The sequence below is a fragment of the Lonchura striata genome, chromosome 6 (assembly GCF_046129695.1).
Source record: "Lonchura striata isolate bLonStr1 chromosome 6, bLonStr1.mat, whole genome shotgun sequence".
In the NCBI taxonomy this organism is placed as follows: Eukaryota; Metazoa; Chordata; class Aves; order Passeriformes; family Estrildidae; genus Lonchura; species Lonchura striata.
The window spans coordinates 43,526,862-43,545,181 of NC_134608.1; the positions used below are offsets into that span (position 1 = coordinate 43,526,862).

Genomic DNA, 18,320 nt, shown 5'->3' on the forward strand with positions numbered 1-18,320 from the left:
AACTCCTGTCATCTCTGGACCAGCCATCCAGCCAGTTTTTAATCCAGCAAACAGTGCACCCACTCAAGCCATGACCAGTCAGCTTCTCAAGAAGGATGCTGTGGGAAATGGTGTAAAAAATTTCACTTAAGTGCACGTAGATGACATCCACAGCCTTTCTTTCATCCACTAAGCTGGTCACCTTGTCACAGAAGGAGATCAGGTTGGTCAAGCAGGACCTACCTTTCATAAGACCATGCTGGCTGAGCCCGATCCCCTGGTTGTTCAGGTATGCTTGTGATTATACTCACTCATATGACTATATTAAACTCACAAAATGTGCAGTAAATGCTAACTCAGAGGAGACAACATGGCTGTAAATTGTTCCAGGGAGAAAAGTTCTTTTTCCTGCTACAAAAAGGCATACTTCAGCATGTTGCTTGTGATACCAGTCCCTAGGCCAAATCAGGCTCCATATTAAACCTCCATTCAGAATTCATTAATGTCTCAGAACTAAGAAGAAAAAAGCTTACACAATGCAGTTAAAATTCAATAGAAGGGCTTAGCAGCAGCAAGCAGTTTAATACTCTTGTTAATGCAGACTTTCTTGCACACTGAAGCTTATGTTACTCTTGTTTGTAGGAGTTTTGTGCTTGGTTTTGCACTCTTTTTTTTATGTTTGTGCAGAACCTGAGACATGACCAGTTTATTTTCCTGATACATAATGCAACATTTAACAACTGAACATTACATAGCAAGAGTGGTGCCAAAGCTAATGTGTGTTTTCCACAATAAAATTATTTCAGCTCTTTCACCTGCATGGCCTGTCATATTTTGGCTCTATAAGCTGAGCTTTATCAGTTCCATTGTGGTTTGAAAAATATACCTAAGATATGAAATAAACCCCCCGATTTATAGCACATGGCATGGCACAGTGGAAATACAGACCATCTCCCTAAAGAAGCTCAGCAGCTGTTGTGATATTAGTTAATGTGATAATTAATTTAAGCAGCAGAAAACACTATTTGAACTCAAACTAGAAGTTTCTTGGTGAGCTCATGCTTGAGCCCTCAGAGTTGTAACAAACAGTTTGGATGCCTTCCATCCAGCTGGTGAAATCCCTTTTGTTCTGGTGATGTTCCATAAGTTTTCCTAGTCACTCGTCTTTTATTTAGCAACCATTTCCTACATAGGAGTCAGGAGTGAACTGATCATCGGGTGGAGCAGATCCATACTCCCTCTCCATGTCATGAACACAGCATGTAATCCTTAATAATTAATGTTATACTGTCTCTCCAGTGGTGGGGGGAGAAATTAGCTGCTAGCAAATATTCTTCAGGGCATATTAAGCTCTCATTTACTCTCATGCAATCCCACTGATTGCTAGGAGAAGCTCTGTCAGTGAGGAATCACCAGACTTCATTAGACCATTGCAGCTCCAACTACCTTTGAACCACTTGTGTAAGTACTATGGAATTGGCAAGATGAGCTTTGCAGTCCGTTCACGTTTTATTCTGAGGTCAAAAAAGCTGATTCCACTTTCTATGCTTCCTCTTTTTTTCTTCTTTCCTTAAGAAGAACAGTCCTTCTCGGAACAATTGGACTTTTGTAGCTGGTGTTTACTCATTGCTCCAGAAGAGACCAGGACTTGGTTTGACAACAAACATGTAACTCAAGAGAAGTTCTTAAACCCTGATCTTAAGCCTGTCTGTCCAAGGTTGTTTTCTCAAGAACAGCTCTTGCTACCCCAATTGAAGTAATTGCTACAAAAAAAAGCAGACTTTTATACTGAGAATACCTGCGTGATTAATTGACAGAGCTGAAATACCTTGAACAAAATAAATACAGTCTCTCTTAACTTACATTGTCCTTAGCATCTGTTTTCACTAGCCTTGTTATGGTCTTTGCCTACATTTTTGATATAAATGAAAGATTATTTTTCCCCTTTAGTCTGGTAACTAAATCAGAGTAAGAAGTCAGGTCACACACAGGTTCATGCCAAGATGGGGGAGTATTTTGGAGATGGAGAGTTCTTTCCCTTTAACTGACTGAAAATAAAAGGGCATTGTCACTCAAGCACTTTGTAAATCATTAACCCTTAACTTTTGGGAGGAAAGGAGTTACATTTGGTAGTAAAGGAAAAGCAAACAGACCCTCGCCCCGCCCACCTCCCCCCCACCCCCCCACCTCCCCAGTTTTTTAGTTCTAGAAGCTTCAGTGTGAATGTGTGAATACAAGAAAGAAGTTGAAGAGATACAGAGAGCAGACTAGCCAGAGGGAATTGAGAGAAAACCTAAGAAAGTGGTATAGAAGGAAATAGGAACAAAAAATACCAGTGACCTTAGTGCTTTAATAAATTATTTTCCTGCATTTTGGCACATTATGGGTAGCAACCAGCAAGAGAAACAGATTACAGCCTAAAAAGTTCAGATAAATAGATTATCTCATGGCACTGTATATCTTACATGCAAAACTATCTCTAAATATTTAGATAATGTAAATTCAAATATTTATGGACCAATTATTTTTCTTGTACCTTGTGCACATTGTGACAATGAGGGACAGTAGCTAACTTTTTGATTATTCAGGCAAGAGGTTGTTTCTTTGCTTAAAAGGGAGTAAAATTGAAGTTAATTCTGATATTAAGTTCTATTAATGCACTTATGTATCACCTTGTCAGGGTAAAGCATATTTGAAATCCGTGAAAATACACACTGTTAATTTTGGGACAGTTCTATACTCTACTAAGGTGAATAAAAATCAAATCTTCTCATCTCAAAGGAGTTTCTCTCTTTTTTAGGGAAAAGTGCTCAAAAAGGGAGAAGGGTAGATGACAGAGCTAAGCAGAACATCCTGCTAAATTATTCAAAAGCTACAACATATGCCTAGCTCATGGTATGTGCTGTTTAGTATGAGCTGCTGTTTCGTGCGAATACTTGATTACTTATTTTCTGATATTTGGTTCATTTTTCATAAATCCTCTCAATGTTATTAAGCATCTGTAGTTAGCAGTAAATATTATTGTCTTTAAAGGTCTCAGTACTTACAAGTTCTCTGTGGACCTGTTTCGGAGCTTAGCTGTTTGGCTGCTTGTCATAATGACATAAGAAAATAATGAGCAGAATTAATTTATGTCTTTATGTTCTGGCCTCAGTGGAGTTAGACTAAAAGATGTTTTGGTCGGATGGGTTTCAGATAAACATTCAGGATGGGCCCTTTGTTTGAGTAACCATAGGAGCTCAGCACAGTGGAACAATGATTTATTTAACTAAGGTAATAATTTGCATGTTCGAGAGATCACAGCTGCTAAAATGCATTCTTCACTGTTTTGTGATTCTTACCTATGTACAGAGGTACCATTAACATTGAGATTAAATTAAGGATGTTCAGATGTGTAGGAGGGCCTCTGGTTCTTGGTACACTTCTGGCTTTGTACTTGAGTATAGTACTGCCCATGAGCTGGGGTCTAGTCAAGCTCCACTCCATCATTCATTCATTTTTTTTTCCATCAGCATGAAAATGTGAAGCACAAGAAGGACTTATACATGTTTAAGTACCTTCCCTGAATGCTTTAACATGGCACTGTGGTCTTCAGAATATGAAGAAAGCATGGAGTGTCAGTGGGAGAGGGCAGAGGAGTAGAACAGATCCAGGGGGATCTGGTTCGTAAGGGTCCATACTCTGCCCTGACTTATATCTGTGTATCTTCCATTGACTTCAATAGGCACTTCTTGCAGTTATCTCATCATGTGACTGCATGTTTCAGGTGCAAAAATTCTACATTCTTCTGGAGCTAAGCATCATTTAGAAGATGCAAATAGAGGTACAAATTCAGCATAAGGAAGATTAATTTCCATGACTCTGAGATAAAAAGATTTTTCTCTTCTAGTAATCGGACAGAAAGTTTCTGTTGCAAAATTCAGATTTTGTCATGTGCTACACAAGAAGCTTCTCTTATCCTTCACAGAAGCTTTATATTTCACTAGTTTTTCTCTTCCTCTCTGCCCACAACATAGTCAAAAGCCTCAAAACAATACTTCCTCTCTGATCCAGTGATAAATATCTCATTGTTGAAAAGCAGTGCTTACTCCTTTGTGGTACCATTTTTCATGTTCTAATATTCATCTGTCATCACTTTCTGTAACATGGGTACACAGTTACTGTATTTTCCTCCTGCTTTTTTCTTATAAAAGCCCATATTTATCAGAATTTCAGTCCATGCTGAAGATTGGCATCTTGAAGAGATGGAGAGTGTAAAAAGTGGAAAAGGTTCAGGAAACCAATCTAAGATTAGCCCAAAGTAAAATCATCAAGTACTTCTGTTTACTGATCCATTTCAGTTCCACCCAGTTATTTACTAGTGAGCAAGATGCCAAGGTTTTCTTTTGAATTAGTTTCAGCTGTCCATATTTCAGAGTTTCTGAGGAGTATATAATTAACCTGTAGTGAATAATAGGTCAGAACAAGTTATATATTCATGTTTGGAATGCAAGTGAAACTAGTTGTAATCCTCAGTTGCGAAGTTTGAATCCCAAGTTCCTTGGGGTTTTGGTGCATTTCCACCAGTGATTTCATGGCTTTGGGGCCCATGTGCATGAAAACTGCAGACACTGTCTCATCTTTCTTGTAATTCCTCAAGTTGTGCACATTATCCCCTGGCTAATCCTTGTGTATCTCTGATACTTGCATGGATAAGTCTTCAAGACGAAGGCAAGCTTCACACTTGAGCTGTCAGAATGTGCACTGTTATTCTTTGTTATTTCACTGTCAGCAGCACATTTTGTTGTGACCACTGCTGTGAAATATTTTTAGAATTGCAGAATAAAGATTACAACACTTGGAGGGGTTTTCCCCCTTAAAAAAATATAAAAAAGAAGTATTCTCTAATGCATTTTCAAGTGGTGCTATTTTTTTAACCACTGAGTGTATTGGAAAGAAATGGAATATCTATTTGAAAGGGAAAATTGTAGAAATATTCGCATCAAAATAACTGGATTCTTATTACAAGTCAAATTTTCTGTTGAAAAACTTTACAAAGATAACAAGTAGTACAATAAAAAAGAAAAAGGTTTGCTTCATTTGGAACGGCTCAGTACTGAGAACGCTGAAACTTCATACATATTTTCAAACCTGTTTGAGGTCTGTAAACCTCAGTCTACTGTTGTAGAGGAAGATTTTCTAAAATTTTGCCCTAATCTGGCATAAGACTAGATCTCAAAAAGTATAATTTTCTTGATAATAAAAATTTTGTTCTTTACCTATTTCTCATATTTACATAGCCTTACCTTTTAGGGCGAATGTCTGATTCATAGTAGCATTTTACATTTTTTTTAATACATTTTAATATTTTGTATATAAAAGGCATGACTTTTGCAGTCCTTCACTCATGTGTGTATCACTTTCTATTGGGTTTGCATGGCCTGCTTTTGGTAGCAGTGGGGGAGAGGGGGTGGCTTCTGTGAGAAGATACTGGAAGCTTCCACCATGTCCCCCAGAGTCAAGCCCTGGCAGCTCTGAAGGTGAATGTGAATGTGCTGCTGGCCAAGGCGGGGACACTCAAGAATGGTGATAATGCCTCTGGGATAACAAATTAAAGAAAAAAGAAAAAAAAAAACCTTATTGCACAGATATAACTGTGGCCAGAGAAGAGTGGGGTGAGAACATGCAAGAAGATGAATAGCTCTGCTGACACCGAGGTCAGTGGAGAAGGACGAGGAGGAGGTGCTCCAGCCACTGGAGCTGAGATTCCTCCACAGGCAGTGCTGATGACCATGGTGAGGTCCTGCAGTCCATGGGGACCCATTGGGGTGCAGGGATACACCTGCAGCCCATGGAGGAGCCCCATGCCAGGGCAGGTGTAGCTTGAGAGGAGGCTGTGAGCCCGTGGGAGACTTGTGGAGAGAGGGGCCCTGTTCCCATGGTGAGGAAGCCTGTCCTTGATGGACTGCACCCTGTGTAAGAGAGACCTACACTGCAACACTAGGAGGGACACAGTTGCCCATGGGAGGGACTCATGCTACAGCAGTTTTGGGGAGACTGTGTGCCCGTGGGAGGGATTCACGTTGCAGCAGTTTTGGCAGGAATGCTGCTTGTGGGATGGAACCACACTGGAGAAGTTCACAGAGGACTGTCTCTTGTGGGAGGAATTCCTTGGTGAAGCAGGGGAAGGACTCCTCTCCCTGAGCAGTGGGAGAAGCCTTGGGTGATGAACTGACCACAGCCGCCATGCCCGTCTCCTTGCACTGCTGGGGTAGGAGAGAAGGGTGGCAGGAAGGTGTTCTTAAGCACTTGCTGTACTTCTCATTATCCTGCTCTTTGTTATTAATAAATTTCACTGATATCCCCAAGTTGAGCCTGTTTTTCCCATGAAGGAATTTGGTGAACCATTTCTCCTGGTCTGTATTTCAACCCATGAGCCCTTCGTTAAATTTTCTCTCTCCTGTCCAGCTGCAGAGGGGAGCGAGTGAGCAGCTTTGGTGGGTGCCTGGCATCCAGCCAGCATCAACACACTTCCTCAAATACAAATCAGAGCTATTAAAAAGCTTTTTCCTCTAAGCATTGCCAATTCAATGAAACCATAGTTTTCTAACTAATTTTCAGTGGCAATTGTTCAAGTCTCATTATAACCAAGTTAAAAGTATTCTCTTGACATCAGCATTCTGATTATATTAAAATGTTAATCTTGAAATTAAATGTTTTCAAAAGATTAGGCAAAATGTTATTGAATGCTTTCTTTTGCAAATTAATCCTAATTTTTTAAACTACTATCTTCAGTTGGAATTAAATAAGGTATTAAAATCTGCATTTTCCTGCAAATAAAAACTTTGTTCTTCAGCTGTCTCTTCTACTTAATTAAACAGCCATGATCTTTGGGGAAACTGAATTTTCTAGCTCCATACCAGTAGTTTAGTCCTTGAAACATTTGGGATGATATGTCCAGTGAATTAATTCTGATTGTATCTCTACAATTTGAGAAATAACTACAAAAAATACTGTGATGGCTATACCTTTAGAAGGAAACACCACTGCCATTTCAGAGACTTCTTTGGAGCAGTAAATATGCAGTGTTTATGAAATGTGGGAGGTGGTGGAATATGCGTCAGATTCCCCAGTTATATATGATGGAAGTAATCCAGACTTTCCCTTTTGGCATCTTGTGCTATAACTTCTACTTGATTTTCACTTTTTATTCTAGTGCCAACAATATGCCTAAGCAAGTAGAAGTCCGGATGCATGAAAGTCATTTAAATCCAGTGGAGCACAGATCCAGGAACATATGTGTGCAGTTCTGCCAGTCCCTCCACAAGAATCTGCTCCTGACTCTTACTGTGTTTGGTAAGCTACATCTGCTGCTCTGGACACTCTGTGTGTATCTGCATTTGTTCCTGTAGCACCACAGCCCCTGTCTGTGGTCTTCAGCTGTTCCAGCTGAACAGCCAGAGAGTAGATAGGATGCCTATGGGCACTGCTTGTGTAGTTCAGGTGAGCAGGGTATTCCTGACACAACACAGAGCAAATCCACACCACTGAGGAATCTGGTTTGGAAAGGAGTATGATTTATACTCCAAGGCCAGTCAGGTCAGTGTCATCCAGTAGAACTGAAAGCGCTACATGTTTTTCTCTCAGTGATTTGGAAAAAAAAATTAAAAAGACAAAAACTTCAACATTTTCTTTTTAGCTCTCAGTTTACACTTCACTGGTTTTAAGGTTTGTCTTCCCTTTCTGTAGCTGTAAGCCAGCGCTCCATGATCTCATCCTGAGTATTGCCTCTGGCTTTAGCAGCTTCCATATACGGAACAGTTTGACATTTTATTGTGGTTCATTGGCTCTTTGCCTGTTTCTTTTTCTCTGAAAGCGCAACAGCCATATGCAGCAAATTTGTAGACATACTCTTGTTATTGTTTGAAAAAACAGCTGCAACTGATCTTGAGCTGCAATTTCATCCCCATATTTTCAGCCTGGAAAACCCCACACTGCTGAAGTGCTTGCCTTGAATCACCTTTCAAAGGTGTACCTGATGCTGCCCAAGAAGAAAGTTTTAAATACACATATTTTTTTTCATTGTATCAAAGAGGTGCTTACTTCATAGTTATAGCTACTGTGAACCACTACAGAAGCTTTGCTATCAGGTTTTATTATGCTTGGGCTTGGGATCAGGAAAAAAAGGCATTCTGGATGTAAACATAAAATACCTGTTCACAAAGATCATGTTAATGAAAGTAGACATGGCTTTTTTTCCCTAATCTATGCTTTAACAGCGTCAATCCTGAGCAGGGTGTTAAAGTTTTATCCCTTTATCCACATAAATGATGAGGGGTTTGTTTGAGGTTTGAGAACATCAGCACAGGAGAAGGATGCAAAGCATCAAAAAAAGGAATAAGACATGAGCCCTAAGAATCAAATTTTCTTCAAAGATATGTGCAGTACTCCATATCAGGCAGTTCCTTTCAATTCCCACCTGCTCCTTTTTATGTTCTTCTTCCAGGTGTTATCCTGGGTGCAGTGTGTGGGGGTCTTCTTCGCCTAGCAACACCTATTGACCCTGACATCATCATGTTAATAGCCTTCCCAGGAGATATACTTATGCGGATGCTAAAAATGCTGATCCTCCCTTTAATTATCTCCAGTTTAATCACAGGTAAGATCCATTAGCCATAAATACTTTAAGATGCTTTCTACAGCTATCACCTGGTTTGCTTTTTGTGATGTAGGAAGAATAATGGTGTGATCCTGACAGCATTTTGCAGTTGCAGTGAGTATTTCAGAGTAAATTTCTGAATAACTTGGTTGGCTTTAGTATGCATATGCTCCAGTGAATTTATTTCCAAACACATGTGCACATGCTACTATCAGAAATTTCTTTATGTGCTGTTTGATTTAACTTCTGGATTAGACCTTGCAAATAAAATGGCAGGAAACTAGTGAGCCTACCCTTCTTGAAGGTGTGGTGTCAGTCAGACCGTGACCAGTTTGCAAAAGTCAAGGGCAAAAGATGGTAGAGATCTTCTCTATTTTTCAATGCTTCCTCTGCAATTAGATGGAGTTGTAAATGCTCCTCTTCAAATTATTAGCAGTAGACACTGCACACATAAGAACTAGAGCTAGAAGCATCAGTAATCTGTCTAATGGTGAGAATATCACAGGGATGAAAGCAGGCACCCAGAGGTAGTCATTAAATGTTGAAAATTATGAAGGATTTTATTTTATAATTATTTAATTAGATATTGAGTGTCAATATACTTGCTTGTATCTTAAACACCTGCAGGACTGTCTGGATTAGATGCTAAAGCAAGTGGCCGCCTGGGGACAAGAGCCATGGTCTACTACATGTCCACCACTATTATTGCTGCTGTGCTGGGCGTGATTCTGGTTTTAGCCATCCATCCAGGGAATCCAAAACTCAAGAAACAGCTTGGTCAAGGGAAGAAGAATGATGAGGTATCTAGTCTGGATGCCTTCTTGGATTTGATCCGAAACTTGTTCCCTGAAAATCTGGTTCAAGCATGCTTTCAGCAGGTAAGTCCTTCTGCTCCTTGGTAATACTCTTTACATCTTGTCAGGGTTGTCTGTTGAGTTAATGTCATTGTTCAGGTTAATCAGAGAAATGATGATATAAAGAGGAATACAGGTATAAAGTCTTGAGCAGGTAAATGAACCAACATTATTTATAGCTGCCTTGGTTTATGTTGCAGTTACTATTTAAATTCATGGGAGTGTTTTTTATGACGTTTGTTTTAATTTTGTTATTAAGTAATCTTTAATTTTCTTCATGCTTTTCGTACAGTATCTATGGTCATGAATGCTGGCTTGGTCTTTCACTCAGGTTGAATTTTAATTTGGCTGTTAATTACAGAGATGATGGTTCTGCAATGCCCTGTTAGGACTATACGGACGATCATCATTCCATCTTGTTGCCAAAAATGTACCCCAAAACCCAACCTCTCATAACCTCTGTTGCTGTGTTAGAGTCCAGATGACGTGGGGATAATAGATCCAAAGGGCTGATGCACCTACAGGTGGCTCCATCTCACCAGCTTTGGAGCATGCTGGGAAGGAAGGATGCTTGCACAATGTGTTGCTTGCTCTGTAGGGGGTTAATTTTGCCTGAATTTTTTTCACCAGTGCTTAATCAAAACACGTTGACTTTAAGAGGTAAAATATGCTTAAGCATATTTCTTGTATATAAGCGGCTTTTCCCTTCAACTGAATTGTTTGAAAGTAATGCAGACAGGGTTTTTTGGGGGTTGGGTTGGTTTTGGGTTTTTTTGATGTAACAGGATTTGTTGCCAAACCTGTTCTTAAGTGTTCCTGTGTGAAATGGCGTGATAGCTGGTGCTGTGGTTATAGCCAGAGAAAAACGTAGCGAGAAGTGGGGGAAGGGAGAAGAGGCCATGGGAGAGTGGAAGAATGAAGGGTGACCTAAACTGCCAAAAGGGCTTGGATTGCTTCATTTCTTACATGGACTTCCACACAAAAACATATAATCCTTGGGGATTTAGAGGGAGAACATTCTCAATATTTCCAAATCATTATGGGAATGTCAGTCATGTGGTCAAACTGTTGGTGGCTAAACATCACATGTAATGTGAAATGTATTTGTGCAAAATTGAGTGAGGGAAAGTGGGGTGCTTATGGTTTTTCTTCTTCTCCCTCATTTGAACTGTGGAAGAGAGGAAAATTCAGTTTCTTGTCTGTTAAAAGTGGTCAAATATCCTGACAAAGGGGCAAAAAAAGCAGAATTAAGCTACCTGTGTCAGATTAGTATTACACACACTGAAAAAATAATACTAACATTTTTAAAAAAACCTATGTTCAGATTATTTCACTAGTTATGGCTCACTAATTTCACCTGTTAATTTTTAATTTAGTAAATAAAAAGTAAGAGCTTTTTGGTTTTTCAGTGTTTGATTTTAGCAGATTCCAGACTAGTTTCTAGTGAAAACATCTGCCACAAAGCCACATTTCATTTGTGAAGTGTGACTAGATGGAACTTTTGCTTTGTTAGCCCTTAACTCCTCTGTAAGGAGTTAGGCTTTACTTTCTTCTCTCTTTAAGAGGATAATAATCTGCTTTACTGATGTCAGCATATATTTTCTTTCCTACGTTCATACAGGAGAGACTCTGAGTCTCTGAGACTGAGTGTCTCTCCATAGATACTCAGAGTTTCCAGGTAGCCTTAGATAGAAGAAATATTTTGCAGTAATCCTGCAAAGAGTGGTTCTGAGGGGTGTACAGCAATGGTGCTGAACAGTGTGGGGGGAGGTTTTTTTGCCTTCCATTGCAACCAAGCAAAAGCCAAGGTTCATGTGCAGCTTTGGAACTCTTCATTTGCAAACTGGACTGTGGCTATCATGAAATTTCAACCTCTCCTGAATTTTCCCATGGTCCACAAGCAAGTTTAAATTTATAATGAAAATTGCTCTTCCAGCAGAAAAACCATGTGACCATCTGTGAATATGATTATGACATTTAAATGTTTTTTTTAGTCTCAGGTGTGGTCAGAATCTAAGCTTTATGTCAGACTCAGCATTTTTAGAGATTGTGGGCTTATGCAAAGGACTGCTGAGGACCTTTAACTTAAGTGACTGTAGTGGAATTTGTGAGTGTGAAGAGTTGATATTTTAACCTTAATTTCTATTACTCAGTTCTAATTTCTCTAATTTCTATTACTCTTTACATTCTAAATACCACACATAGAAAAGTACTCTGTTGACAAAATCAGATAAACTTTAACTCTGAAAAAAAGTAGACAGGCAAGAATGTTAGGTGGTTTCAGGACAACTGAAGGGCTACTCATGCAAAGCTGTGTAGGTTTTCTGTCTATATCCTCCTCTCCAGATTTAGGCAGCAGGTTTCAGAAAGAGAGACGTAAGATATTTTAAAACCATAAGGCTTTAAGCCATATGGATCAAGTCTGGATCATCATCCATAGTACTACAATGTCTGTGTCAACAAGAAAGAGATGCAAATGTTCTTTGAAAAGCTAATGCACAGTTTCTGTTATCTTGCTCAGTATTTCTAGGTCCAAGGGGAGTAGGGAGCAGGTGGAAAAACATGGCAAGCCAGTCATAGCTTCCAAACCATTTTGACTGTTCCAGGACCATGAAGAGACAGAAAAAGGGTCAAGGTGTGAAGTGGGAGGAAAACATCCCTTCTGAAAGAAGCCAATCACAGATCTCTCTTTTTCCACTCCCTCCTCCCTTTTTTCCCCCGGCTGTAACCTGAATCTCACTTGTCCTCCTACCACTCTTTCCCAGCTTTTCCTTTACCCTGACTTTCATGTGCCAGGAGAGGGTCCAAATACATTCAGAAGCTGATGCCTTCTTTTTTTTTCAGGTGGTCAGATTTGTATGTGACAGCATTGGTAATTTTTCTGTTATCTATCCCACACAATATTTTAATTAGAGAGCTCAGGGGACTGTGCTCTTGCAGTCAAGAGCTCAAAAGCTGTAAATGTTGGAAAGGTCCTGAATTTTTTATTCTAGTTAACCATTAACTAGTCAACCATGACTTGAGATGCACAGAGCACCCTGAATAACAAGCCTTACTGCAGAATTGCTGCCATGACTGATCCTAGAGGCACTTGGCTTTTGGTGCTAAACAAATGGTATCAGCTTGTAACACACAGTATGGGAAGCACTCTGTGAACTGCCTGGCCTAAGGGACTAACTATCTGCAAAATATTTCATTGTAGTGATAAAAAACATGCATTTGCCATACTTTTCACACTACAGTCATGAGGAAGACTCCCAGTACTTTGTAGCACTTGAAACTGTTGAAAAATAAAGTTAGTTTTGGAAGAAGGGTTAAGAGGTTGTGGAATGGATATCTAATCCTTTGAAAATATAATTCCCTGGAATTTCAAGTGAAGACCTTTTATTATTAATTTCTTATCTACCATATGGATGCATTCAGTCTATTTGCATTCTCATCCTCCCTTTTTATTGCCTTCAGATCCAAACTGTCACCAAGAAAGTGCTGGTGCCACTACCTGTTGAAGAGCCACCTAATGTCACTGATTCTGCTATTGCTATGGTGAATGAAACAGCACCACCTGAGGCCCAAATGGTCATTAAGAAGGGACTTGAATTTAAGGATGGCATGAATGTCCTGGGTAAGAAAATCTTCTGCCTGTCAAATATGTACATGATAGGTATGTCACAACTTTTTGCTGTGGCTAGGTAGTCAGTGTTGTCTGATCTGGTCTTCAGTGCACCTTTAGTCTGTCTAGATAGTCATCAAATGTTATCACCTACTGGCTGTCCATTGGTCTCTGAGATATCACAGAAATCAGCAAGTGAGTTGTTCTGGATTGGCAGCTTTGTGGTTATGAACTGGAGGAGTACAGTGGCAAAACGTGTAGGAGCTACCCAAGGTATCCTTTCATCCTAGAAGAAGCTGACCTAGGCTAATACTAAAGCATATTGGCAAAACAGTATGGGGGAGAGCTTCAAGAGCCAGTGCTTCACACACCCCCTGATGGATCCAAGTTATTTCCAGTAGGTGTCTCGGGTGTGCTGAACTAATTTGGCTTGAGGCAGAGCCTGAAGTGAGAGGTGGAGTGTGAACCACACCACCCAGGAAAAATCCCAGAAAGGCTTGACACATTTCTGAGTCACAGCTCCCTCCTCCTTTCATCTTGGCTGCTGACCTTTACCAGCTGCAATTGCCATTATGCCATCTTGTCTGGACAAGCCAGCAAGTGGAGCTGATAGGAAAACTTTGCCCATCTCCCACCCTTTCCTGAATCAACTGTTCAGTCTGGGATGGAGGCACATGAGAAACAAACAGCTTCCACACCACTTCTATTTTCTCTTCTGCGTCTAGAGTCCCTGTTTTTTCATCTCAGAGAGGAGTGTGCTCCTCCTTCACCTCCTTCCTTTCTATATGTGGGTGAAGTCAGTCAGTCCCAGATTAGCTCTCAATTTGTAGCATCACACCTACACTTGAAGGTGCTCTGTGACAGCACGTCCACAAGGCTGAGGCTGGCACCTCTCTGTCTATAGGTGTCCTCAAAGTGGGGACAGTATGTTGGGGTACCTAATCCCCTGCTTTTTCTCACCACTAGGCCATAATCTTTGAAGGGCAAATGGCCTCTTACAGCTGCTGAACAGCTGATACAGTGCTGTCTGCAGACCTTCCTGAGGTATTGGTGAGTTGGTTGGCTGCTTTGCTTAGGTACAAGGGAGATGATAGCATTGATAAGCTGGTCTTGTTTTTCTGTGAAGCAGCCTGCTCTACAAGAGCCCTGTATCCTGCCTGCTTTCAAGGCTCTCCTTCCATTCAGCATCTGTGGGCAGAGGAGCCACTTTCAGAGCTGCAAGTTGGCATTTTGCACCAGGCATGAGGCAGCAGCTCGTTGCCAATGCTGTTTACCCTCAGCTGATTTTTTCTCTCCTGGAATTCTGCTTATGCATTAAAATGGAACAGTTGTTCTGAGTGAGAGATACCTTACATTTAATGCTGGGTTTGTTTTGTGTAGGTTCTGTCATGGATAAGAAGAGATCTAGAAGGCTGAATGCAATTCCTACAGAAAAGAAATAAACATTTTAGCTGGGGAATTTGCTGTGGTGTTTTGACCAACAAATGATTCTCAAATGTTCTTGAGTTTTCTGGATTGGTTTGTTGTGGATTTGATTTTGAATGAAGAAATGAAAATGTTGTGGGAATTGCCATCCAGTTTGGATAAGCTGTACAAGCCAGGCAAATCCCTGCTAATAGGAACCAATCTGACTCTCATGACTAACATAACAGCTCATTTGGAATTAATGAACACAACTACCTATTAACATTTTCTAATGCAGATTCTGAATTCCAGGAAGTAACTTGGTCTTTGAAAAGCTTTTCATCATTTCTCTATGCTCTGCAGCACACAAACATATGCTTCACTTCCCTATTCAACTGACTCAACAAAGATAGCTTGGTTCTAAAGAATGACTTTGTATACAGGAAATTGGATTAAAAAAAAAGAAGAAAAAAAATCTGGTTGCTAAACCCAGTGTGAGGGTATGGGACAGTCTGTCTTTTCCCAGGGTATTGGCAGTTCACATTGCCTTATCTTGAATACTTTTGTGTCCCAATAGGTTTTTTCCATAGGAATTTCCCAGATTAGTTTACACATTTGTTAAATACTGGACTCATATAATGACTGAAAATTTGGCCTCAAAGAATGGCTGAAGATTCAAACCATCTGTCATTATCAGTTAATAATCCAACTTTGGACACTGAAAATTTCTGGATATAAAAGGTTAGCATTGAAGAAACAGCTCTAAAGTAATCCATGACAGATGCATCCATTTTTTTTCCACACTAATAGTCCAATACTCCAGATATTCACACCTTAAAATCTACATTTAGGAGCCAAATGTTACCCATTTTGGATGCTACAATTTTGTATCAACTGATAGCCCTTTCAGTGAAGTTAAGCTGCCTATTGGGAGTTCTGTGGTTAAATGCAATACCCACCTTCTCCTCCCACCTCTACCTTCTTCATTTAACAGGAATACTCCTGGCCTACAAAAATTCTAGGGCTACTTTACCTTTCTCTGCACTCCAGGATTTATTGGTCTGTCAAGGCACTTTTGTAAAGCCTGAGAAAATTTCTTCTTTGATTCTAGCAACTGTTTGAACAAGAGAGTTACAGTGCAGCACTGTGTTGCCTTTCCCATTTGCCAGGGCATGTGAGGTTTTTAATAGCTGAATGGCACTGAGAAGATCACTGCATATGCATTTTTTGATGGTCAGATCATTATAGAAAAAAAGCCCAACAAAACTGTAATTGGACAGTGAAATTGGAATTTAGTAAAACATTGAAGAATCAAAGATTTTCTGGATTTGATTATGGTAGTTGAGCATGAGTACATATTAGAAAGTCCCAAGATGTGTGTAATACCCTACAGTTCTGATATCCTGAGCCATGTGCTCTAGGATGGCCCTGCTTGAGCAGGGAGGTTGGACCAGATGACCCAGCTGTGGTCCATTCCATGTTTACCTAAACTGTGATTCTGTGCTTCTTGAAATCTGGATTTGCAGGTAGCATCAAGACATTGACTAAGTGCAGAAAATTCATAAGAGCCTTCTTTTTGTCTTGCAATTTTTCTCAATAGGTTTGATAGGATTCTTTATTGCTTTTGGCATTGCTATGGGGAAAATGGGAGACCAGGCCAAGATGATGGTGGATTTCTTCAACATCCTGAATGAGATTGTAATGAAATTAGTAACCATGATCATGTGGTAAGTTTGTAGCTCTAACTCACAGAACAAAAAAGTAATTTTTAAGAAGCCCTTATAAGACCTTAATATAGTGATGCCAGTTTGTTAGTAAACAGCGTAATTAAATAGTTGATTTTCTAAAGCCTTGTAAGTTATATTAGAACCACAGCAGCATTATTTCCACTTGGTGCAGATTATTTGGGACCCAGTTTGAAACATTTCTGAAGAGATTCTAGTTTTTGTGTGCTGAAATAAAACACATGTATGTACCAGCAAAGCCCTTCAAATGCCACATTAACTATGGAAGTTCATTATAATGGAGAACACCTAAGCAAGCAAGAATGGCCCACACAAGAACATCCCAATCTTCCTGGGAGGTTAGCATGATCCCAGGATATTACCTAGGAGGTATAATTACAAAAAAAGCCTGTTGGCACACTGGATTCATGGTCTTTAGTAAAAATACTTTGGCATCAAATAAAATTCCAGTAGTTTTCAGTGATGTGGAATCCTTTCACTCAGTTTCTGCAGAATGTGTCTTACAACCTTGCTGCAGTGGGGTCACTGGAAGATATCTGCCCTGTTTTTGAGGTATACCCATTTGTAATAATGGGGCATGACTTGCCTTTAAGGAAGTGGCTTTACGCAATTAAATCTGAGCCCTTGTTTAACTTCTGAGAAAGGGCTCTCTCTGACACTTTTTTATTTTCTGAAGTGTTTCTTCTGAGTGTTTCCCCAGAGCTATTTGTATGACAAGCATGGCCACATAAAGCCAGCTTTCCAGAACATAAAAATGCACTGCTACGTTTGGCATGGAGCTAGTGTGTTTCCTAGATCTTTGAGAGCAGAAATAGCCACTCCAACATAACACACATCTCGTGGCTCATTGCTCCTGGGATTCCCTGGTGTCCCTGGGAGTGATTCCTTGAGTTCCAAGGCTGCCCCCTTCTCTAGAGCTCGATGGACACAGGGTGGAGGAAGGGGAGTAGGGTGCCTGAAGCGCGAGTCGTCAGCACCATCAACGTTTCAGTGGGACGCTGTCAGGCTGGAGTGATGCAGGCAGTAACAACAGTGTGGGAATGTGCAGAGTAACAGCAAGAACTTGAAGCAATGACCTTGCATTTCTTCAAGTTTCATTATGCTTCTCCTAAGGATCCATCAAGATCCTTAGATGATCTTGCTGCATAAAATCAAAGCTGTTTTCATTCAAAAATCTTTCAATATTTTCTAAATCTCCACTCAATAGAGAGATGGTTACTATACCCCCATAATCCTCCAGGAGCTAGAACTTACTCTTATTTAGCACCATTTGGCAAACCCAAGACATAATACCCTGCCTACAATATAACGTTCTCTAGTAGTCAATGTTGCAACAGCAGGAATTCTTCCAATTTTCAAGAAATTCACTGTAAATATTTATTTTTATTGATGTGATTTTTATTTCTCTTCTCGTTAAAAAAAGGAAATTGATGTTGGGAATTCCTTTTGTTCATATCTGTTTAGAATTTTTAAAGATTTGTTGAGGCCAGAAGAAGGGGATTTTAGTGTGTGTTTATAAAGAAAAAAGCACTTCCTTATGCAGAGTTACATTCTGTTTGGTTTGTGATTGCTCAGACAGACATCTGCAACTCCTATGGCACCTAGAGACTCTCAGGAGCATGGCATTGCTACACAAGCATAAAACAAAACAGACATCTGGCTCTGACAACATGTAACTCTCTGTAAGAACTGCATTTTGTCAAGTTCATTGAAACGTGGCATTTTATGATAACTGGTATAACAGCTGGCCTTGCATTTGAAATGATTGAAGGCTTCCAGGCCTTGGGCACATTGCTTGAGAAACCATGAGATATTCCAACAAAAGCCAGGAAGCACTTTTATTCTGAAAGTCAGTTTCCTTTGTATTGTTCTAATGATTGAGGACACAAAAACCCTACCCTAAGTAACAAAAGTACATAATTAATGAAGAATCCATAAATTAAAAAGCACTTGTCTGAATTATTGAAAGAACATAGTGGAAGCATTTTCAGCCTTCAAGATATAAACACTTCATGTCGATAAATAGTTTAACTGAAGTAAATAATGCAATCCCCTGAAACCAGATAAACAATGGGGTGTAAAAGTTACAT

At 39.9% G+C, this 18,320-nt stretch overlaps 1 protein-coding gene across 4 annotated transcripts in view; it reads left to right on the forward strand.

Moving 5' to 3' along the window:
* The window catches only part of SLC1A2 (solute carrier family 1 member 2), an 88,306-nt gene that overhangs the window by 45,744 nt on the left and 24,242 nt on the right, over positions 1-18,320 (forward strand). For all 4 annotated transcript variants that reach the window (XR_013340184.1, XM_077784234.1, XM_021555181.3 and 1 more), the window contains exons 2-6: positions 7,175-7,314; positions 8,465-8,617; positions 9,245-9,495; positions 12,934-13,093; positions 16,086-16,212. Coding sequence is in view for 3 of the 4 variants with exons in the window: in XM_021555181.3 (XP_021410856.1) it covers positions 7,175-7,314; positions 8,465-8,617; positions 9,245-9,495; positions 12,934-13,093; positions 16,086-16,212 (831 nt within the window). In the remaining variant the exon portion in view is untranslated. The remainder of the gene's footprint in view (positions 1-7,174; positions 7,315-8,464; positions 8,618-9,244; positions 9,496-12,933; positions 13,094-16,085; positions 16,213-18,320) is intronic.